Source organism: Xiphophorus maculatus, chromosome 22 (assembly GCF_002775205.1).
Source record: "Xiphophorus maculatus strain JP 163 A chromosome 22, X_maculatus-5.0-male, whole genome shotgun sequence".
In the NCBI taxonomy this organism is placed as follows: Eukaryota; Metazoa; Chordata; class Actinopteri; order Cyprinodontiformes; family Poeciliidae; genus Xiphophorus; species Xiphophorus maculatus.
In genome coordinates this window covers 28,703,356-28,727,452 of record NC_036464.1, presented here as the reverse complement: position 1 = coordinate 28,727,452, position 24,097 = coordinate 28,703,356, and the positions used below count along the sequence as shown (strand labels likewise).

General features: G+C 39.4%; 2 protein-coding genes across 3 annotated transcripts in view; both read left to right on the top strand.

Annotated features, from left to right (window-relative positions):
- LOC102231472 (cytochrome c oxidase protein 20 homolog) overlaps positions 1 to 18,524 on the top strand; it is a 24,524-nt gene extending 6,000 nt beyond the window's left edge. The window contains exons 3-5 of one of the 2 annotated variants that reach the window (XM_023327779.1): positions 1,385 to 1,448; positions 1,523 to 1,595; positions 18,344 to 18,524. In XM_023327779.1, coding sequence (XP_023183547.1) covers positions 1,385 to 1,448; positions 1,523 to 1,595; positions 18,344 to 18,382 — 176 coding nt within the window. In that variant the 3' untranslated portion in view covers positions 18,383 to 18,524. Of the gene's footprint in view, positions 1 to 1,384; positions 1,449 to 1,522; positions 2,232 to 18,343 lie in introns of those variants that run through there. The other variant, XM_005816157.3, reaches the window with a different exon arrangement.
- LOC106700385 lies at positions 18,414 to 24,097 on the top strand. Its single transcript, XM_023327778.1, has 2 exons — positions 18,414 to 18,600; positions 21,370 to 24,097. The coding sequence occupies exons 1-2, from the start codon at positions 18,429 to 18,431 to the stop codon at positions 22,092 to 22,094; spliced, it is 897 nt and encodes a 298-aa protein (XP_023183546.1). The 5' UTR covers positions 18,414 to 18,428; the 3' UTR covers positions 22,095 to 24,097.

Genomic DNA, 24,097 nt, shown 5'->3' with positions numbered 1-24,097 from the left:
GTTAGAGAAAACTTTCTCTCTCTCTCTTGTTTACCAAATATATATATATTTGGTAAACAAATATATATATATATATATATATATATATATATATATATATATATATATATATATATATATATATGTAAATTTTTCATCATAGGAGTTTTGGAATTACATCCTTTTGGATAGATGAAATGAGACTTGAGATGTTTGGAATTAATATAGAGAAAAGCAAACTACTTTCATAAGTGCAGAGGTGGAGGAGTGAGGATTTGGGGTTACAATCATCCACTGATTGATCCACTGATTCAGACTTAAATACACTATGACTGTAAAGTCCTATTTTCAGTCAAAGATCAGTGATAGAATTGAAGTTATTTTTATTTTTGTAAAATTATATTTTGAATAATATTTTATACATATAATTATATGTATCTAATATATAATTAGAGAATATATATATTCTCTACATGTATATATATATATATATATATATATAAAACATTTAAATAATGTTTATATATATATATATATATATATAAAAACATTTAAATAATGTTTATATATATATATATATATATATATATACATACAGTACAGACCAAAAGTTTGGACACACCTTTTAATTCAATGAGTTTCCTTTATTTTCATGACTATTGACATTGTAGATTCACACTGAAGGCATCAAAACTATGAATAACACATGTGGAAATATGCACTAAACAAAAAAGTGTAAAACAACTGAAAATACCCCTTATATTCTAGTTTCTTCAAAGTAGCAACCTTTTGCTGTGATTACTGCTTTGCACACACTTCTTGATGAGCTTCAAGAGGTCGTCACCTGAAATGGTTTTCACTTCATAGGTGTGCCCTGTCAGGTTAATAAGTGGGATTTCTTGCCTTATAAATAGTCATGAAAATAAAGAAAACCCATTTTAATTAGAAAGTGTGTCCAAACTTTTGGTCTGTACTGTATATATATATATATATATATATATATATATATATATATATATATATATATATATATATATATATATATATATATATATATATATATATATATATATATATATATATATAAGCTAACTGGTACAATAGTTAGAGAATTTATGTGCAAATGTACTTTTATCGAAATCTAAACTGCTGAAATTTGATTCGGTATGAATCTTTCTAGAATTGATTTTAAATAAATCTTTACACTTCCTCTCTTCTTGTCAGTCGCATAATATGTAAACAGACCATTTGAATAAAAAAAATGTTTCTGAATTAAAAGAATTTTCTGAATCTAAAAAGATTTGTATCTCTAGTAATCATTCATTGACTTTAATAAAACATTTTTATCTCAGTTAAAATGAGCTGTACTTGATGACTCAGGCTCTTTCTTTCCTGCTGTCGTCAGGTCGAGTGAGGCGCTCCTTTGATGTAGGATTTGCAGGCTTCATGCTCACCACTCTCGGGTCTTGGTATGTTCTCTGGGATTATCACATGTTTCCCTGCCAGAAACAAAAGCTGTTTTTCTCACTTTTGTGTCATTCAGGTTTTACTGCAGAATGAACAACGCTAAGTTACGGGTGCAGCAGAGGGTCATACAGGAGGGCATCCGGAACAAGGTAGTGTATGAGGGAACGTCTCTAGACCCGACTAACAGACCCAGAGCAGACGCTCCATCTGGCCCCTCGTGACGCCCAGCGCCTAATCTCTATAGCAGACAGAATCAAAGCGACACAGGCGGCTACCTCTGTTGGAAGGTTTATTTCTGTTGGCTTGGAAGTCTCTCTAAAGTTTCTGCTACTGGGGAAGTGGTCTGTTAAAGCAGAAATTTTCAAAGTTGCATTTATTCATAAAAACGTTTTCCAATGCAAACAAGAAACTGGTCTTGAAGTTTAAACTGAGAAATCTTCTTCTTTTTTTCTTGAGTCAACTCCAATGACATATTTATCTAAGATGTTCATTTCTGGAACAGTTAATAAAAAAATTTAAAATGCGTAGAGGCTTGAGTGCTTGTTGAAGTTTTGAGTCAGATTTGCTATATTATAAATGATTAGAATGATTTAAGTGAAGCTCCTTCAAAATTCTCATTTATGGTAAAGTATGTCTACTTTTTGTATATTGAACCTCTGGTATAAGTTAGGAGTGATGTCTGGCGGACGAACACAAATGAACATTAAACTTTAAGGTTTTTCTTTCTAAGAAAATTGTAAAACAATGAAGTTTGTGGCTGTAACATTAAAATCTTTTAGTTCACACACAGAGTGCATCTTTGTATTATTCACTGCTCAATAGCAGTATGATGAAATGTTAAATAGCCTGTTAGCCAGAAGGTGTCAGCATAGCCACACTGAAATTTACTAAGGCTCTTCATCAGTCACCGAATCCCTGGAAGACTCGTTTTGCTTTCAGTATTTTCCAGATAAGAGCCAAATAGCAGCTCTAATGAAGAGTTTTATTACTGCATAGAACAAACATTACTCAAAATGTGCAATTGGTTTATGTAGTAACACATCAGGATTTATCCCCATTCACTAAATTTTGCATAGCTGGATGTCTTGAGAAAAGAAAACTTTGATAACATGTGAATATATTTTCTCTCAAGAACAGAAAAACAATTTAACGTGTTCACTAAAGGAAAGATAAAATTGCTAAACAAAAATTGCTGAGTTTAGTTTGATCACACTCAGCCTGAGCCTTGGTATCTTAAACCAAGGCAGGTTTATTGGAGAATTTCTATGATTGTAAACTTCTAATCAACTTTCTGCACTCATTGGTAAACAAAAACAGGCACATGCAGAGGGGGGGTGAAGGGGGCTTGAGCCCCTGCCCCTTTTATCCTTGATGTCCCTAGTGCCCTTTTTGATTTTTTTTTTCCAAAACAATTTTTTTTTCAATTTTTTATTTTTTTTTAATCTGTATGTCAGAGGGCCTGCTTGTGCCCCTCAGCAATAATATTTAGCTAAATATAATAATTTAGGAAAATAGAGTTCGGCTGCTCTCAGTTCCTCTGCCTCCTTGTTGTTCAGATACAGGGTCCATGGTGAGGAGGAGGGGGGCGGATCTGTGCCCTCTAAACTATCAAATTATGGGCAAGAATATTTTTATTCACAAACCAGTGTATCTGGTTTCACAAATACACTGCTCAGTTCAAAAAATTTTTTTTACATGTTTTATTTTTTTATCTGTATGTTAGAGGGCCTGCTTGTGCCCCTCAGCAATAATATTTAGCTAAATATAATAATTTAGGAAAATAAAGTCTGGCTGCCCTCAGTCTAATAATGAGGACCTGAGAACTGATAGCAGTTCCTCTGCCTCCATGTTGTTCAGACACCGGGTCCATGGTGAGGAGGAGGGGTTTGTGCCCTCTAAACTATCAAATTATGGGCAAGAATATTTTTATTCAGAAACCAAATACACTGGTTTGTGAAGAAAAATGTAGGTTTGATGTTGACGTTAGAAAAAAATGTTTCTATTTATATTTTCGTAATTGTCCTTGCAATAGCGAGAAAAAACCCGCCTCGCCCCTAAACACAGAAATGCTTTGGCTGCAGAGAAAACTTCTGACTTTAACTTAATCAGGCTGCTACATGCCCGGTTCGCTGCAGGTAGTCTGAGTCGGTCCCACCAACATATATAAAGAATGTCTGTATTTATATCAGACATCCTGATATAAGATACGGTAGGTACTGCGAGTCGCGACGCAGCTCAAAGCCCCGGTGGATAAGACTCAGTGGATCCTTGCATTGGACTGGCCCTTTGGCTCTCTTTTTTGTTTGCGTGTGTGTGCGTGCGTGTGTGTGTCTGCATTATCTAAGTGTGGGATAGCTGTTTTCATCAGAGCAATTAATTCAACACTTCTGTGTGCCGTGCCTTTAAAATTAAGGTAACAAATTTAAAGATAAGAGGGGCTCTGTCATATTGACATTGGTTTGACATGCAAATGGCCACTTCTTCCCTCATGGCCATCTCTGGATGATCAAATACATGAGAAGAGAATGTTCAGCACGTCCAGGTCTCATTCAAAGCAGGTAGCTGAACTCTGGCGATAAGGAAGCTGCAGTGGCAGCTGGCTTCCAAGGAATTATACCTTGTGTCATGCAAACACTTTATACAGTCATCTGCCAGACTGGAACAGCACTCTTCATGTCTTCACGTGATATTTACAGCATATTTAACTATATTTTCCGCCAAATGAAGTTTACAAACAGTAAACGATGTCTGGAGTAAAAGGAGGTTCACTCATTCTTCACAGGTAAGAACAGACTGGAGTTTAGTTTTTCACTATGCTGATATGAGATTTCTTAAAAGGGCTTAATTCAGGGCCGTGCAGAGACCTTTGGAGGAGCAGGGGCTCAAAGTTAAAAAGGGGCACAATGAACAAGATCTTAAAATACTGTACAACAACATAGCAACAACCCATATTAATCAAGAATTTAATTGGAGTTTACTATCATCTGGGGACAATGCAAAGCCAATGTTGTATATTTTCCCCAACAGGCATAAAGTTACTGTTTCTGCTGCTGACAGTCCTGGAGGGCTGAGTTGATCTGAGACTGTATCTGTTAAACAGACCATAGGTGAGAAGGTTGCTGGTTATAAAGTTATGAAATAAGCAAATTTGCTGCCATTTTACTAATTAAGCCCTAATAATATCTATTTAACCTCTAGAACAACTTGGCTGCAGACTGCTTTAGAGATCAAAAAAGGTCAAAGGGGTCAACACTATATAATTCTGAGATCTAGAATTGTAAGACAGGGAAAGAAAACTCAGTAGCTACTGGTAGGGCCCTCATGACATTCAAGGGCCCATAGAAATGGTTTAATTGTAAAACCTGTAGCATTCTTTTATAGAGAATGACAATGTTATTAAATTTTATTTAATGCATTCAGCTGAGAAAAAAATTACCTTTAGGATTTAATTAGGAAATTTACTTTGTAAAAGTTTAAAGAATCATCTTGATAGTTTGATTGTTGTGTTACTATGGCTACAATATGGTGTAATCTTTGTGTTTGAGTTGGGTCAAATACATCACAGCAAATAACCAATAATCAGTGATTGATTTTAAACTCAGCCAATATACCTGGTTTCCCTCTCAAAGACCTTATCGATATTTAAACATGTTAGTGATGCTGAGGTTCTTATTAGGAAGGGTTTCGGGGAGGTTCTGTCTAAAGCCCCATATTACCTTAGGCCGGCCCTGCATGAACAGCTGCTGCAATGCGCATCTGTGGAATCTACCTGGAGTCTACCTGGAATCCCCTGGTTGCCCCTATGCTAGTCCGCCGATGCTTTGGGGACATTTTCATTAATATAATTGTGGCATGTTTGGCTCTACACTGCGGTTCTAATTATTGCTACAGTATTTTCTCTGGTGTTTATTTTGTGAACTCTATATGCTCTGGGCCGAATCTTCCTTTAAGACTTGAGGTTCTGCAATAACTTCTATTTACCTCCAGCCCAGATCCCGTCAGCAGCGGCTTTAACCCGCCTGGTTAAAGCCGCTGGTTGAAGCTCTGCTTCAACATTAAGGTGAAGCAGAGCGAACAGAGCAGGTGGTACCGGGGCTTTGAGCTGCGTTGTGACTCACTAGTTGCAGTACCGTGTCTCATATCAGGATGTCTGATATAAAGACAGACATTCTTTATATCTGTTGGTGGAACCGATTCAGAATGCCTTGTAGCGAACCGGGCATGTAGCAGCCTGATTAAGTTAAAGTCAGAAGTTTTCTGTGCAGCCGAAGCATTTCTGTGTTTAGGGGCGAGGCGGGTTTTTTCCCGCTATTGCAAGGACAATTACGAAAATATAAATAGAAACATTTTTTCTAACGTCAACATCAAACCTACATTTTTCTTCACAAACCAGTGTACTTGGTTTGTGAATAAAAATATTCTTGCCCATAATTTGATAGTTTAGAGGGCACCATGGACCCGGTGTCTGAACAACATGGAGGCAGAGGAACTGCTATCAGTTCTCAGTTCCTCATTATTAGACTGAGGGCAGCCAGACTTTATTTTCCTAAATTATTATATTTAGCTAAATATTATTGCTGAGGGGCACAAGCAGGCCCTCTAACATACAGATAAAAAAATAAAACGTAAAAAAAAATTTTTGGAAAATAAAATCTGATCGTTATCATTTCTTTTCCTGCATAATCTGCATTGCATTTATTCTAACGTAATGTAAACTTATTTCAAAGAAGAAGAATACTTAAATAAATGTCCAAGAAGTACTTTAATTTGGAGTTAAAAAAAATATCTGCCCAGGGACATCACTTCCCAACTTCCTTTTCCGAATTGTATTCAAATTTCTGCAGTCATGAAACAATGCTTTTGTATTTCATATGAAACTGATGGTATCTACCTTGTTTGGTAAGTGGTTTCCATATTTATTTGTATCATATTCTGACCAAGCATAAAAGGCCATATAACTTGTTACTGGCGCTTGTGTGTGTATTATATGCCAAACTTCGTCCTCCTTCATACCGACCAGGTGGCGCCATCATGACTTCTCAACTTTTATTATAAGTTTGATGTGGCCAGAAATATGTTTCTGTGTGAAATGTTATTTTTTCATTAATGTTGTAGTTCCCTGTACCACAATGTCAACGTAACTGGTAAGCAGGTAATCAGGAGAATTCGCGGACAGACTGATTGGTTCATAGACTGAGGGCCACAGAAGAAAAACAGCATAGCGTCAGTCCACATATCTACCAAAAGTCAGGCGGAGTGGAGCTGCTGGCAAAGAATAAAAATAATAGGAAGGGACAGATTGCGTCTTGCCTTTTTATATTATCTGGTACAGCGCATCAAATGGTAACATTTATGTTTGTGTTGTAGATTGTCCCTTTTAAAAAGCAGAGTTAAAGAAAATAAATGTATACTTCTGCTTTATACTGTCAAATGTGCAAAGGTTACCGACATTTTCTAATACAGCCAGAAGAAAAGACAGCTAGGAGTTATATGTAATTTTCCATCCATCCATCCATCCATCCATCCATCCATCCATCCATCCATCCATCCATCCATCCATCCATCCATCCATCCATCCATCCATCCATCCATCCATCCATCCATCCATCCATCCATTTTCTTCTGCTTTATCCGGGGTCGGGTCGCGGGAGTAGCAACTTAAGAAGGGAGGCCCAGACTTCCCTCTCCCCAGCCACTTGTTCCAGCTCTTCCGGGGGTATCCCAAGGTGTTCCCAGGGCAGCCGAGAAACATAGTCCCTCTAGCGTGTCCTGGGTCTTCCTCGGGGCCTCCTCCGGTGGGACATGCTTGGAACACCTCCGACCAGATGCCGGAGTCACCTCAACTGACCAAGCATAAAAAGCTCTACTCTGAGTCCCTCCCGGATGACCAAGCTTCTCACCCTATCTCTCAGGGAGAGTCCAGACATCCTACTGAGAAAACCCATTTCAGCCGCTTGTATCCGCGATCTCGTTCTTTCGGTCATGACCCAAAACCATAGATGAGGGTGGGAACGTAGATCGACCGGTAAATCGAGAGCTTCACTTTTTGACTCAGCTCTCTCTTCACCATGACAGACTGGTACAGCGTCCACTTCATAGCAGACCATCCATCCAGCCAATCCGCCTGTCGACCTCCCGCTCCCTTCTTCCCTCATTTGTGAACAAGATCCCGACACACTTGAACTCCTCCACTTGGGGCTGGACCTGGGTTAGGAGAAGGCACTCTACCCTTTTCTGACTCAAGACCATGGCCTCGGATTTGGAGGCCCTGATCCTCATCCCGGCCGCTAAATACCATTTCAGCGAGAGCTGCAGGTCACGACCTGGTGAAGCCAATAGGACCACATCATCTGCAAAAAGCAGAGACGTGATCCTAAGGCCACCAAAACGGATCCCCTCAACACCTTGGCTGCACCTAGAAATTCTGTCCATGAAAGAAATGAACAGAATCGGTGACAAAGACCAGCCCTGGCGGTGTCCAACTCTCACTGGAAACAAGCCCGAAATGTGAGCCATACTCTGACACTGGTCATACAGGGACCTGACAGCCCGTATCAAAGTGTTGGTGCTGTACTGCGTCCCCCTCCTGGTCCAATTCAGGCATCTGCCTGATGGTGGACCAGAATTGCCTCAAAGCCATGCGGAAGTCTTTCTCCATGGCCTCTCCAAACTCCTCCCACGCCCAAGTTTTCTCCTCAGCAATCACCCGAGCCACATGCCGCTTCGCCCATCAGCTGCTTCTGGAGTCCCACAGGCCAAAATGGCCCAATAGGACTCCTTCTTCAGCCTGACAGAATCCCTCACCGAAGGTGTCCACCAACGGGTTTGAGGGTTGCCGCCGGGACAGGCACCGACAACCTGTGGCCGATAAGCAGTGGCTTATCGGCCACAGGTTGTCGGTGCCACTGTACCACTGCTCCGATAAGCTGTCTCGACAATGGAGGCATGGAACCTGGTCCACTCAGACTCAATGTCCCTCTCCTCCCCCAGAACATGTTCAAAGTTCTGCCGGAGATGGGAGTTAAAACTCTATCTCACAGGGGACTCCGCCAGACGTTCCCAGCAGACCCTCACAACATGTTTGGACCTGCCAGGTCTGGCCGGCATCCTCCCCAACCACCGGAGCCAACTCACAGCCAGTTAGTGGTCAGTGGACAGCTCCACACCTCTCTCCACCCGAGTGTCCAAGACATACGGCCGCAGATCCGATGAAATGATGACAAAGTCGATCAACAAACTGCGGCCTAGGATGTCCTGGTGCCAAGTGCACATATGGACACACCTGAACATGGTGTTTGTTATGGACAATCCGTGACGAGCACAGAAGTCCAGCAACAGAACACCACTTGAGTTCAGATCGAGGGGGCCATTCTCCCAACCATGCCCCTCCAGGTCTCACTGCCATTTGGACTTCTTCTGCATTGAAGTCCAAAGCAGAACAAGGGAGTACCCAGGAGGGGCACTCTCCAGTAAGAGTTATTTTAAATTACTGAGTTTGTTTTGTTATTCTTTGCAGACTATAGCATTCTTTGTAATGTCTTCAAAGCCTTAGAGGAGTTGAAGGAGAACCCCGGGAAGCTGCGAGCCATTCTGACCCTACTGACAGTCACTGGTTCGGTTGAAGAGATGGATTATTATTTTGAATGTCTTTTCTGAAAACCTGCTGTATTAAAATTGATATGGTGCTGTTTTACTTTGGAAGGTTTCATTAATGTTCTTTTTGGTATATATATGTATATTTATCTTGTACAGACCAAAAGTTTGGACACACCTTTTAATTCAATGAGTTTCCATTATTTTCATGACTATTGACATTGTAGATTCACACTGAAAGCATCAAAACTATGAATAACACATGTGGAAATATGCACTAAACAAAAAAGTGTAAAACAACTGAAAATACCCCTTATATTCTAGTTTCTTCAAAGTAGCAACCTTTTGCTGTGATTACTGCTTTGCACACACTCTGCATTTTCTTGATGAGCTTCAAGAGGTAGTCAACTGAAATTGGTTTTCACTTCATAGGTGTGCCCTGTCAGGTTAATAAGTGGGATTTCTTGCCTTATGAAAGTCATGAAAATAAAGAAAACCCATTGAATTAGTGTGTCCAAACTTTTGGTCTGTACTACATATATAGCATATATCAATATATATATATATATATATATATATATATATATACATATATATATATATATATATATATATATATATATATATATATATATATATATATATATATTACTATATACTGTATATATAGTTGTTGTTGTGCAACATCCCCCCCCTTCTTCTCTCTCTACTTTTTCACTCTTTCCTTTCTCTTCTGAGAGGGGAGCTCTCCATCTAACGGGTTAATTGAGTTTCCTAAATCTGTTGTTTACCCTGTCCAGAACTGAAGTAAACTCTGTTTAAGCTGATTTCTAGAAGCGATTCGCCTGGTTTCTGACGACCAGGAACCTGGTGTCCCAACCTTCTTCTCCCTGTGAATTAGCCAGACTGAGCAGCCTGCAGCCAACTAGTTTCACAGAGCACACCTGTTAACAATCGGTCCTTCTCTAAATTACAACGTGCATTTGTTGTTGAACCAGGTTGGTTTTAGTGACTCGGGCGAGTCCCAAGGATGTTGTTTTACATATGGGCTACCAGCAACCTAAAAACATTTTCCACTTCTTCCTCTCCAGAATCAGACATCAGAGCTATTTTACAACCATCAAAGAACTTTAAGATGACTCATTAATTGAATGTCCACAACATCTTTTAGATTTACTTTATGCTAAATATTGCACCAGTTCTTCTTCTTTGCCTTTGTTCTTTGTTTTTGCCTTTGTCTTCATCTTTTTCTTTGGGGTCTGAACCCAGCTGATGAGAGAAGTGCGATTTGAATCCACATGTTGAGGGGCTGATTGGTCCCCATGCACAGGACAGTCTTCGGCTCTGTGGCCCCGGCTCTTCTTCAGCTGCAGAATTCTTTGTCCATCTCGATCTTGGCTCGAAGCTGCCTGGAGGATCCAACCAAAGATTCCTGTTTTGCACCCACCTTTTATAGGGTTTATCCACCCTTTTGGTGCGTTTGCATTGGCTAGCACTGTTGCTGTGCTTGTTTAATTGGCTGTCTGCTTAGACAGATGATCTCATACCCATCACTGTCTTAAGAGACATTATGTCCTGGTGTCTGTGCTAATGTCTCAGGGTTGCTCAACCTCCTATGTCCATTGTCTGCACAACCCCTTCTCTGAAACGTTTACGTTGTTCAACAACCTAGGCCAAATAAGGCGCTGATCATCTCTACTCTCCTGTTAGTTCCCCTTTTTCCCTTTACCTTTCACCTACCATCTACCTCCAACATATCAGTGATGTTTAATTGCAGTTACACCTTTTTACACCATTTCAAGTTCAATGTCAAAATCACATTTATAACTTCTTTAGCTTCTCTGATTTAGCAATCATTTATAATTTTATAACCATAACTTATTAATTACTCTTATTATAATCTTACATGTTTTCTAAAAACCAAGAATAATCCACGATTCTAATTATTTGATACCAAAGTTACAGTTACTTGTTTTGATACCAAAGTTACAGTTACTTGTTTTTCTTGGTTTACTTGTATTATTACAAGTAAACCAATATTAATATAAGTATTTTACTTTGAATCTTATCCAATTACTCAAAATGTTTAGATTTCATTCTTTAAAACTTTCATGCTTTAAAATAAGGAATAGTCTCAGCTATTTTTATAAATCTGCAGGCTGGAAACTTACTTCCTCTTTTTTCAGGGAACCTGCTCTTCCTGTTTCATGACTCTCTCTGACTGACTATTGTTGTTGCGCAACACCCCCCCCCTCCTTCCTGTCTCTACTCTCTCACTCTCTGCTTCCTCTTCTGAGAGGGGAGATGTGCTACCAGCTCTCCATCTAACGGGTTAATTGAGTTTCCTAAATCTGCCGGGATTTACCCTGTCCAGAACTGAAGTAAACTCTGTTTAAGCTGGTTTCGAGAAACGATTCACCTGATTTTTAACGGCCTACATCCAGGTGTCTCACCCTTCTTCCCTCTGTGAATTAGCCAGACTGAGCAGCCTACAGCCAACTAGTTTCACAGAGCACACCTGTTAACGGTCGCTCGTTCTCTTATTTTACAACTTGCATTTGTTATTGAACCAGGTAGGTTTTAGTGACTCGGGCGAGTCCCAAGGATGACGTTTTAAATTTGGGCTACCAGCAACTTAAAAACATTTTAAACTTTTTCCTCTCCAGAATCAAACATCACAGCTATTTTACAACCATCAAAGAACTTTAAGGTGACTCATTAACTGAATGTCCACAACATCTTTTAGATTTTCTTTATGCTAAATATTTTATTAGTAAGGCATTTTTGCAAGGGTCAGTACAGCTTAATTCAGTAGCAGAAATAATCAAATAAGTAAAATCAATCATCTAGTCTGTCTTTCCCTACTGCTGATACTAAGAACTAAAAAAAAGAGAACCTTTGAGAGAGACGGACGGAGTTTGGTGTTTCGAACCCCAGACCTGGCCTGATGATGAAGAAGGTGTTGCAGCAGGAGGAAGACGCCGATCGATGAAGGCAGGGATCTCTGTAGGTCTGATGAGCCTCCTCTCCGCATGGATGGTGAGGTCACACAGGACTTGGTGCTGGCAGGAAGGAAGGCACCAGTTCTTCTTCTTTGTCTTTGCCTTTGTCTTCATCTTTGTCTTTGGGGTCTGAACCCAGCCGATGAGAGAAGTGCGATTTGAAGCCACAGGTTGTGGGGCTGACGGGTTGGTCCCCATGGCCGGACAGTCTTCGGCTCCGTGGCCCCGGCTCTTCTTCAGCTGCAGAGTTCTTTGTCCATCTCGATCTTGGCTCGAAGCTGCCCGGAGGATCCAACAAAAGGTTCCTCTTTTGCACCCACCTTATATAGGGTTTATCCACCCTTTCGGTGCGTTTTCATTGGCTGTCTGCTTAGACAGATGATCTCATATCCATCACTGTCTTACAGACATTATGTCCTGATGTCTGTGCTAATGTCTCAGAGTTGCTCAACCTCCTATGTCCATTGCCTGCACAACCTTTCACCTACTCTCTAAATAAGGCGTTGATCATCTCTGCTCTCCTGTTAGTTCCTTGCCTTTCACCTTTCACCTACTCTCTACCTCCAACATATCAGTGATGTTTAATTGCAGTTACACCTTTTACACCATTTCAAGTTCAATGTCAAAATCACATTTATATCACTTTTATTTTCTTTAGCTTCTCTGATTTTAGCATTCATTTATAATTTTATAACCATAACTTATATCACATTTATTTTCTTCAGCTTCTTTGATTTAGCATTCATTTATAATTTTATAACCATAACTTATATCACATTTATTTTCTTCAGCTTCTCTGATTTATCATTCATTTATGATTTTATAACCATAACTTATTAATTATCCTTATTATAATCCTAATGTGAGTTATTACAGATGTTTTTCTGAAAAGAAACCAAAAGAATAATACATGATTCTAATTATTTACTACTAAAGTTACAGTTACTTGTTTTCCTTGTAAGTGTTCCCACAAATATAAGTGTAAGTATTATTACAAGTAAACCAATATTAATATAAGTATTTTACTTTGAATCTTATCAAATTATCAAAATGTTTAGATTTAATTCTTTAAACTTTCATGCTTTAAAATAAGAAATAGTCTCATCTATTTTTATGAATCTGCAGGCTGGAAACTTCCTCTTTTTCCAGGAAACCTGCTTTTCCTGTTTCATGACTCTCTCTGTCTGACTATGATTTCTTATGATTAGATAGAAAAAAGTAAAATTAAAGCAAAGTTTGCATGAGACAAAAACAACACACACAACTAGATTTATTTTATTGACACTTAAGTCTACTGTTGGGCCCTGATGTCACTTGAGTGATTCATTTTAAAGATAACTTTATTTATTATTACTGTTAAACTAAAATCTCCAGCATGGGGAAGTGGGATGAGCTCGGATTTTCTTGACACCCCCTCCACGAGGTCAGACCTTTCACATGCTGGGAGTCCATCACCCTCCTGCAGTTCGCCGTCCTCATCCCCTGGAAAGAGAAGATGTTCGTCTGGGATGTGAAGATGCAGATTCTTCATCCTCAGTTGTCACAGAGGGCTCAGTGTAGTCATCAAAACTCCACTTCTCTTGACACCCCCTCCTTGGAGTTTTGATTTCCCCCATGAGGTGATGAATGTCGAAGAAAACTTGGATCGCTTTGATTCTTCTACAGGAACCTTCGCTGGATGAACTGTCAGTTCTTCAGGATGTGGGATGGTTCTTTAGGGAAGATGGGCTGAGACAGAAGGCCTCAAAAAAAAAAAAAAAAAATTCTGGCTGTTCAGCAGAGCAAAGCAAAAAGCATAAGCATCATGACGCTTTATCCATAATCATGATCCTTTTCCATTTTAATCCATCAGGTTGTGACAGGAGTTCTTCTTTAGCATAATCCAATTTCTTCACGGCCCTCCCAGTCCAAAGCCTTGAAGTTGTTCTTTGAACGGCAACCTTCCTGTAATAGTGGCCAGTCTACTGTAGGATGGCATGGTGCTTGATTCTCTGGCCATCTTCTCGTAATGTTCTGGTTCGCTGTAGCTAAGAACTGGCTTGAGCACTGCTTCCTCATGGACCCCTTTCTTCATCAGTAGTACTGTGTTGAAGTTCAGTACTTACTTTACAAAATCTTGGGCGTTGAATCTCAGCTTGATCACCGTAGTTGCAGGCCGATCTTGAGCTTTAATCCAAACTCTCTGCCCTGCTTTCAGTGACACTTTGAGCTGCAACTTCCCTTTTTCTTCTCTGAGCAAAAAGGAGAAGTGTCTTCGCCTCCCTGCTTTCTGTGACGTGAACGGAGTTCCTCTGCAGGGGAAGACCTGCTCTTCTAGCAGTTGTCACTGTGTCCATCAGCACCAAGAGGTACTTCTCACCTCTCTTTCCTGTTGTCCCCATTGGCTCTGCTACGTCCATGCAGACTGAACCCCATGGGACTGTGCTCTTGATGAACAAACCTTCCATCCGCTGTCCTGGGTGCCCTGGGTAGCTGTGCAGAAAGTTGATGCAGTTCTGTTGAGGTCTCCTCCTTTTCCAAACGATCTGGACGGCCGGCTTCCTCCGGTTTCTTCCCCAGATTTTCCTCCTCGAAGTGATCATCCATCACTCCGTCTCTCTGTCGGTTCGAGTTGTCTATCCCCCAAAGCCTCTCTTTGCGCTCTTGAGCAGGGATGGGTCTAGACTATGTTGGCTACTAGCTTCACTGTCTGGATCCGGTCATTTATCCTCAGTAGAAGCTTTCCCTCACCTGTATGCCATACAGTTAATGCAAGGGTTGTGACTGACGGCCTTATCAGTCACCATTAACTCTATTCCCTAAGAGTTAACAAACCAAGTGAGCTATTCAGATCCTCACATCTGTTTTCACTGACTTGGCATAGGGCCCTCCTACTTCGTTAGTCGTGCCCCACGTTGGGCGCCACTTGTTGTTGCGCAACACCCCCCCCCTCCTTCCTGTCTCTACTCTCTCACTCTCTGCTTCCTCTTCTGAGAGGGGAGATGTGCTACCAGCTCTCCATCTAACGGGTTAATTGAGTTTCCTAAATCTGCCGGGATTTACCCTGTCCAGAACTGAAGTAAACTCTGTTTAAGCTGGTTTCGAGAAACGATTCACCTGATTTTTAACGGCCTACATCCAGGTGTCTCACCCTTCTTCCCTCTGTGAATTAGCCAGACTGAGCAGCCTACAGCCAACTAGTTTCACAGAGCACACCTGTTAACGGTCGCTCGTTCTCTTATTTTACAACTTGCATTTGTTATTGAACCAGGTAGGTTTTAGTGACTCGGGCGAGTCCCAAGGATGACGTTTTAAATTTGGGCTACCAGCAACTTAAAAACATTTTAAACTTTTTCCTCTCCAGAATCAAACATCACAGCTATTTTACAACCATCAAAGAACTTTAAGGTGACTCATTAACTGAATGTCCACAACATCTTTTAGATTTTCTTTATGCTAAATATTTTATTAGTAAGGCATTTTTGCAAGGGTCAGTACAGCTTAATTCAGTAGCAGAAATAATCAAATAAGTAAAATCAATCATCTAGTCTGTCTTTCCCTACTGCTGATACTAAGAACTAAAAAAAAGAGAACCTTTGAGAGAGACGGACGGAGTTTGGTGTTTCGAACCCCAGACCTGGCCTGATGATGAAGAAGGTGTTGCAGCAGGAGGAAGACGCCGATCGATGAAGGCAGGGATCTCTGTAGGTCTGATGAGCCTCCTCTCCGCATGGATGGTGAGGTCACACAGGACTTGGTGCTGGCAGGAAGGAAGGCACCAGTTCTTCTTCTTTGTCTTTGCCTTTGTCTTCATCTTTGTCTTTGGGGTCTGAACCCAGCCGATGAGAGAAGTGCGATTTGAAGCCACAGGTTGTGGGGCTGACGGGTTGGTCCCCATGGCCGGACAGTCTTCGGCTCCGTGGCCCCGGCTCTTCTTCAGCTGCAGAGTTCTTTGTCCATCTCGATCTTGGCTCGAAGCTGCCCGGAGGATCCAACAAAAGGTTCCTCTTTTGCACCCACCTTATATAGGGTTTATCCACCCTTTCGGTGCGTTTTCATTGGCTGTCTGCTTAGACAGATGATCTCATATCCATCACTGTCTTACAGACATTATGTCCTGATGTCTGTGCTAATGTCTCAGAGTTGCTCAACCTCCTATGTCCATTGCCTGCACAACCTTTCACCTACTCTCTAAATAAGGCGTTGATCATCTCTGCTCTCCTGTTAGTTCCTTGCCTTTCACCTTTCACCTACTCTCTACCTCCAACATATCAGTGATGTTTAATTGCAGTTACACCTTTTACACCATTTCAAGTTCAATGTCAAAATCACATTTATATCACTTTTATTTTCTTTAGCTTCTCTGATTTTAGCATTCATTTATAATTTTATAACCATAACTTATATCACATTTATTTTCTTCAGCTTCTTTGATTTAGCATTCATTTATAATTTTATAACCATAACTTATATCACATTTATTTTCTTCAGCTTCTCTGATTTATCATTCATTTATGATTTTATAACCATAACTTATTAATTATCCTTATTATAATCCTAATGTGAGTTATTACAGATGTTTTTCTGAAAAGAAACCAAAAGAATAATACATGATTCTAATTATTTACTACTAAAGTTACAGTTACTTGTTTTCCTTGTAAGTGTTCCCACAAATATAAGTGTAAGTATTATTACAAGTAAACCAATATTAATATAAGTATTTTACTTTGAATCTTATCAAATTATCAAAATGTTTAGATTTAATTCTTTAAACTTTCATGCTTTAAAATAAGAAATAGTCTCATCTATTTTTATGAATCTGCAGGCTGGAAACTTCCTCTTTTTCCAGGAAACCTGCTTTTCCTGTTTCATGACTCTCTCTGTCTGACTATGATTTCTTATGATTAGATAGAAAAAAGTAAAATTAAAGCAAAGTTTGCATGAGACAAAAACAACACACACAACTAGATTTATTTTATTGACACTTAAGTCTACTGTTGGGCCCTGATGTCACTTGAGTGATTCATTTTAAAGATAACTTTATTTATTATTACTGTTAAACTAAAATCTCCAGCATGGGGAAGTGGGATGAGCTCGGATTTTCTTGACACCCCCTCCACGAGGTCAGACCTTTCACATGCTGGGAGTCCATCACCCTCCTGCAGTTCGCCGTCCTCATCCCCTGGAAAGAGAAGATGTTCGTCTGGGATGTGAAGATGCAGATTCTTCATCCTCAGTTGTCACAGAGGGCTCAGTGTAGTCATCAAAACTCCACTTCTCTTGACACTATGATTTCTTATGATTACATAGAAAAAGAAATAGAATTAAAGCAAAGCTTGCAGGAGACAAAAACAACACACACACAACCAGATTTATTTTATTGACATTCAAGTCTACTGTTGAGCCTAGATGTCGCTTGAGTGATTCATTTTAAAAATAACTTTATTTATTATTACTGTTAAACTTAAATCTCCAGCATGGGGAAGTGGAATGAGCTCGGGTTTTCTTGACTATATATAGTAAGTAAAATGAGTAAGGGAGGAGTCAGTGGAGAGCACCGGAGTTGAGCCTTTTTTCATTCAGTGTCATTAACAGAAAGAGAAAAAGGCCGGAAGAGACGATAATGCCGATAATTAAAATGACGTCGATAGTTTTAATTTATCGTACGATTAATTGATTTACCGTTTATCGCGACAGGCCTATATATATTTAATTATATATATAATTATACCGTATATATATATATATATATATATATATATATATATATATATATATATATATATATATATATATATATATATATATGAATGAATAAATGCAATTTTGTCTTGGATAGTCTTTAATGTTAATATTGTAAAATTGATAAATTGATAAATTGATCAATTCTTTATAAATTCTCCAATTTGTTACATGATTATCCCTAGGAAATGGAAGACAACATCAAAGCCTTGCATTCTAATGAAATTGCTGCCATATTATCATTTCCAGACCTGGCTGAATTATATATAGTATTTTATTTTGACCTACTACAAATGAACACTGAAAATTGTCAGCATACCTTCAACTGAAAGTCCGCCGGACGTCTAATGGTATTTAATTTTTACGTATGGAAAATGTCGTCAGACATTCAGCGGACGTTATTTGAACATTTGATGCTAGCTGAAGTTTAACGCGTGTTTCCTTCAATTCAAACGTTATTATATTATGTAGATCATTAAACCTAATCTCGATAGAATACATTGAAGTTTGTGGTTTTAATGTGAGAAACTTTTGAATTTTGTCACAGTAAAACTAGTAAGTTTTGTCCTTTGTTATTTCAGATGGTCATCATGACCTGCTGCTGTTCACACATCAGCTGAGAAACAACTTCACAGGAAGACATAAGCAGGAAGAGTGCTGCCTCCTATGGCTGATGCCAGCACACAGGTCACGGCTCAATCTGAAATCATCAACTTCACCAGCAACAGCACTGCGTCTACAGCAGTGCAGGTAGCCACTGTGATGAAGTGGTTGACATTCGGCATCGGGTTGCCTGTCCTCGTCCTGGCCCTTTATGCCCTCAAGAACCTCTCCAAAGGTTTGAAGGGATTTTTTAAAACTTTTATTACACAAGACTAAATTGACATAACCCCACATCAGATGATTACATATATGATATACTTATATGAGAAGATATGTAATAGGAAAAAACAAAAAACATTTTCTCAAATATCATTGGCTTTTGTTTAAAAAATTTTATGTTTATTTTTAATACATGCATTTTTTTTAAATCCAGTCTCATGTTTAAAGTAGCCCACTGTGTTCAGATGAGCACTTAATAATAAAGAAGAAATATCAAGCCCAAAAACAAAACTGTAACATACTGAATGTTCTCTCTGCTTGTTTTTTGGTGTTGAATCCTGATACACTAGTGCAGGGGTGTCAAACTCCACTCCTCAAGGGCTGGTGTCCTGCAACTTTTAGATGTGCCTCTGTTGCACCACACCTGAATAGAATAATTAGGTCATTAGTAAGGCTCTGGAGAACTGATCTACAGGAGGTAATTAAGCCATTTCATTCCAGTGTTTTGTACCTGTGGCACATCTAAAAACTGCGGGACACCGGCCTTTGAGGACTGGACTTTGAGACCTGTGCACTAGTGTTGTTAGTCAGTTGCTATGGCAATGCATCTGTGCGTAATGTAGCTGCCACAGAGAACGTGAAAAAAGAATACAAGTGGTTTTGAGGTGTTCTTTAACAGTTTTACTGCATTATTGTCTCTCTGCTGTGGCAGACCTGAATTAATAACCCCAACATCTCCAGGTCTTGTTTTGTGCACAGAATGGTTCTACTGCAGCAGTGCCACTGTGGTTGACATGTAAAAGAATCGCCTTTTTGTCCTCCAGCAGTGTGCGCATGTGTAATTTCCAGATGTCAACAATAGCATGTAGCATGTCTACAGGTAAATAGTGGGTTAATGCATGGACTAATGTTTATGCAATATGACTTAGACTTAGACTGACTTTATTGTCATTTTGCATGCACAGGGTGTATACAGAACGAAATTTCGTTGCATACGGCTCAGGACAATGTTTTGAGCTTCCAATGTTGTGAGGTTACTCCAGAATAAAATAAAATACAGTATAAATATGAATATAATCTAAATATAAAATATAAAGTGCAGGACTGACAGTAAAATAGAAGTTATTTAGCTCTGTACATGTGCAAGGTATAAAGTGTAAAGTGGAGACCAGATTTTGCAATATGTTTATGCAATATGGACATGTGAGTTGTCTCTGCTGCCTCCCCCTGTTCAAAACTCTTCATTTCAATCTGGAGAGACTCAGACGGAAAAACAGCGATTAAAAAGGTTTATTGACATGCATGAATTTAAAGTTCTTTGGCGCTCGGGCCCCGGCTGAGGACATTGAGCTGTGAATTGCGATCAGCTCGGATGAGCATTCCCGATGAAGGTTAGGAATGTCATCCCCCGGGACCCGACACTGGTGGTGGAGGTCGGTGAAGGATGGGAGCCTGAAGAGTGGAGGTGGAGAAGGGGTGGAGGAGGGTTGAGCGCAGCTGGAAAGCGGAAGATGCCATGGATGGAGGTCCTTATCAACTGGGCCTTGGTCGGTGATTGGACGTGACGTGGCTTGGTCCAGCGTTGATAGGTCGGTGGTGATGAGCGGGACGCGCCGACTGGATGATGCAGGTGGGGCTAAAGAGTCTTCCAGTTTGAATTTGCGCCTAGGCTTCATTTCTCTGATTTGGTCTTGGGAATGAACATGTGCCAGGTTGTTTGTCTCTGCAATGAGAGCAATGGGAACAAAATCAGTTTCAATAAATGCCATGTTACCCAGCCTTAATAATAAGATAGAATATGTGAAATCTTGTTTTCAAAGAGTTCATAATTTCATCCGCTCCAACAAGCCGACCAGGGCCTTTGGAAGGGAAACCGGCCCACAGCATCACAGGTTCATGTTCCTCTATACTTTCCAGTTGGAGCAAGATGATTTACCACATGTCCATCTTTGCTTTTTTGACAAACATCTAGTAAAGTTCGTCACATGGTTCCAGTTAAATTCTCAGTAGAGTTTGCCAAGCTTCATATGGTTAGTAGGAACAAAACTGTTTTGTTTTTAATCTGGCATTACTTCCAAACAACAGATTGACTTATTAAGCTATTTCAACCTATCTGTACAAAAAACAAGACAGAAATATTAGATGTATGCCTTCACAGTTGACATGTCTGCATGCTGTTAGCATATAAAACCAAAGTTAAATTCCTTATTAAAGCTGTTTCTGATTAAGAGATGTTGATAGGATCTAATAATGAAGAGATGGTAAGCCCAAGATTCCAATCTTTTCTGCAGCTATTTAAATTGTTTTGCCTCTTTTACCTTTCTGCCCAACAGCTGATTGCTGGAAATAGATTAGCTCTTGAGTCTTGAGATGGAAGAGATCCATCTTTATTTGTTTCATAGCAACCTGTCACGACGTGGTGACAGTTTTAAAAAACGTAGAACACATGTTCTTTATAAAAGTGACATATTACAACTTTAAAGAAGTTATTGGGGGGTACAAAAAGCTGTGCCTGTGTGAATTTCCTAAAAATCATTAGCTTCAAAATATTGGAATTTGGACTTTAAGAAGTTAAGAAGTACCTTATTGTAAGGCTGGCATCTTTATCAGCAATAAATTTCTCCTTGTCTGTATTTGATCAAAGATCTTTATCTATCTCAAGCTGTAGACAAACATCAAATAACCAGATAGTTCTGTTTATTTGAAGCCTAGGCAATATGTTGCCTAGGCTTCATAACTTAATCTTCCAGTATAAGTTATTTCCAACACTGTGTTTTCTTTCTAGGTGAGAGCAAGGTTCCCATGCACATCATGTTCCTCCTGGTGTCGGACATCATCAGCTTCTTCAGTCGTCCCTCTGTGGATCATAGCATGGAAGCTGACCCGGTCTTCTCCAGCAATGGCACAGACATCATCTTTTACTTTGGGATCATTTCCAACATCTCCCTCATGCTGTTCATAGCCCAGGAGCGCCATCTGCTGGTGGCCTACCCACAGTGTCTTGGCTGTTACACCAGTATCAGACAGTCACCTGCAGTGACCTTCCTGGCATGGGCCAGTCCTTTCGCCATGCTCACCCTCGCCTTGCTAGGCTACAACCTGTGGTTTGCCGTCTCTCTGCTCGTTCCTTTTCCCGTCCTCCTTTTTTTCGCTGTGGATTCCTGGCGGGCGCTACACTGCTCCCGATCCAACCCGCCAAGCCCAGAGAAGAGGAGGACAGTGTTTGGCATCGGGGCAATCTGGGCCAACTACACTTTCCTTTATGCCCCCTTTATCCTCAGCATCCTCTTGGAGGCTCTGTCCTTCAAGGATAAAGTCCCCTACCTGGTGCAGGTGTCTCACCTGCTTCTCTACCTCAGCCCGCTGGTAGACCCCTTCCTTTATATCTTCATGACCAAGGGTCCAAAAGAGGTACTGCGAGCTCTACCCTGCTGTCAAAAATTACAAAAGAAAGAAAACACGACACCCACAGTAGAAACTGTGGCTGAAACTGTAGAAACAAGACTTTGAAGACATGTATGTTCAGTATCTCTACATTGTGAGGATCCTGTTCTCTCAGTGGGATGAATTAACCCCCTGTTGGACTTCTTTAATTAACAAATAAAATGTAATGGAAAATAATTCTATACATTTTTAGGACTAAAGATGCTATTCATTGCAAAATATGCTCAAAAATTGAGCAATGGGAACAAAATCAGTTTCAATAAATCTACTTTGATAGCACCTGCTTTGTTGATGTGAGAAATATTTATCTCCAGATGAACCTCAAATTAGGAGTAAAAACTATTGACCTACTGTGGATTCTTGCTGGAACCGGACTCGGACTGAATGTCTTTTACAATCTTTAACCAATTTTTCTGCTTGTTGACAATGAAGACTCAACACGTTCATTGGCCAGATTCTCCTTATTCAGAGTTTCAGTGTCAGGCGAATGCTGCAGATTTGGTTTCTAATCATTCTTTATCCTTCCTGTGTTTTTTTCCTTTATCCTGTGATCCTCCTCTACGGTCAGATTGAGACCAAGTGAAGTAAGAACCTAGCAAAATGTTTCTATAAGTCTGACTAGACATAAACTACATTGCCAAAAGCCTTCGGTCATTCCTTCTGATCAGCGAATTCAGGCTTGGGACACTTACCTGTTTCAAGCTATTTTACAAAAGGCAAAACTAAAGGTTTAGTCTCATTCAAATATATCAGGATAAATTTGGCAAGATATGAACAGTTACATTAGCAGGAAGGAATCTTGTACTCACATTACACCAATTGTCAACAACAAAGACTTCCTCCCAGGAGTGAATTCAGCAGTATTTGGAAACTGGCATAAAAAAGGTATCAAAATAATATCAGATCTATTTGACAATAATAATACATTGATAGATAGCCTTTGCCCAGCTTCAAAATAAATCCTCTCATCCAAGGATTTCTATGTTACAAATTTGTCATTTTGTAGCATCTGGTATTAGGGTGCCGTAGGACCCTTACATGCTTCCAGGGCCAATAGAAAAATTCCTTATCAAGTTTACTTTAAATAAAAGGTTTTATTCCAAGATTTTATGTTTTACAATGAAGTGCTCATAATGATGTTGGGAATGTCTTCAGACATTGGGAGGAGGATCTAGGCAAGGTCTATGGGAAATAGGTTTGGGAGAACTGCTTTAAATTATCCCATTCTTTGTTTTTGAGTAATAATTTTAAAGAAATTCAATAGATGAATAGATCTAGATCAATAGATGAATACATAGACAGCACAGGATTCCATATTTTCTTAATAAAATAAATTCCAATTGATCACCATTGTGTCCCAAATGTAGGACAAGGACAAGAACTTATTTTCATCTTTTCTGGGAATGCCCTTCTATATCTAGGTTCTGGAAATGTGTAACTAACTCTACAATTTTCCTGATGGAGAATCCCAAAGGGATTAATAAAATTTCTATCTAAAGAGATCAGTGCAACTATAAAGAATAGAGTTTAGAGAATAGAGTAAAGATCCAGGGCAGTGTCTATTGGGGCTGTCTTCTCCAGATAAAATAATAAAAGATACACAATTCCTGCTGACCAATAAACTACTATTAGGCTGGAAATGTATTCTGCGAAACTGGATTTGTGATAAGCCTCTTACGGTACAGGGAAATATTTGGCAAATGCCACTCTTCAAATGGAGAGTCTAATTGCAAAATTAAATGGCAAAATTGAAAACTCAAAGGCCCTTTGGCCTTTAATCAGAACTGTGACTATAATAATAATAATAATAATAATAATAATAATAATAATGGAGCAAGGGGGTTGCGGTCTAAGAGAGAAATTCAAATGATTGACGTACATCACTGCCAGAATCTACATTCTGATCTAGTGATCTAGCTTTATACTTATGTACTTATGTATTTAGTTATTTAATTTAATTATTTTAATGTTTATTTTTCTCTCTTTCATCCAGAGAAAGAGTTTTTTTTTATGTGTGTGTTTTTGTTTTTTTCTTTTACCTCCTCACATGTCAGTTTATATTTAACTAC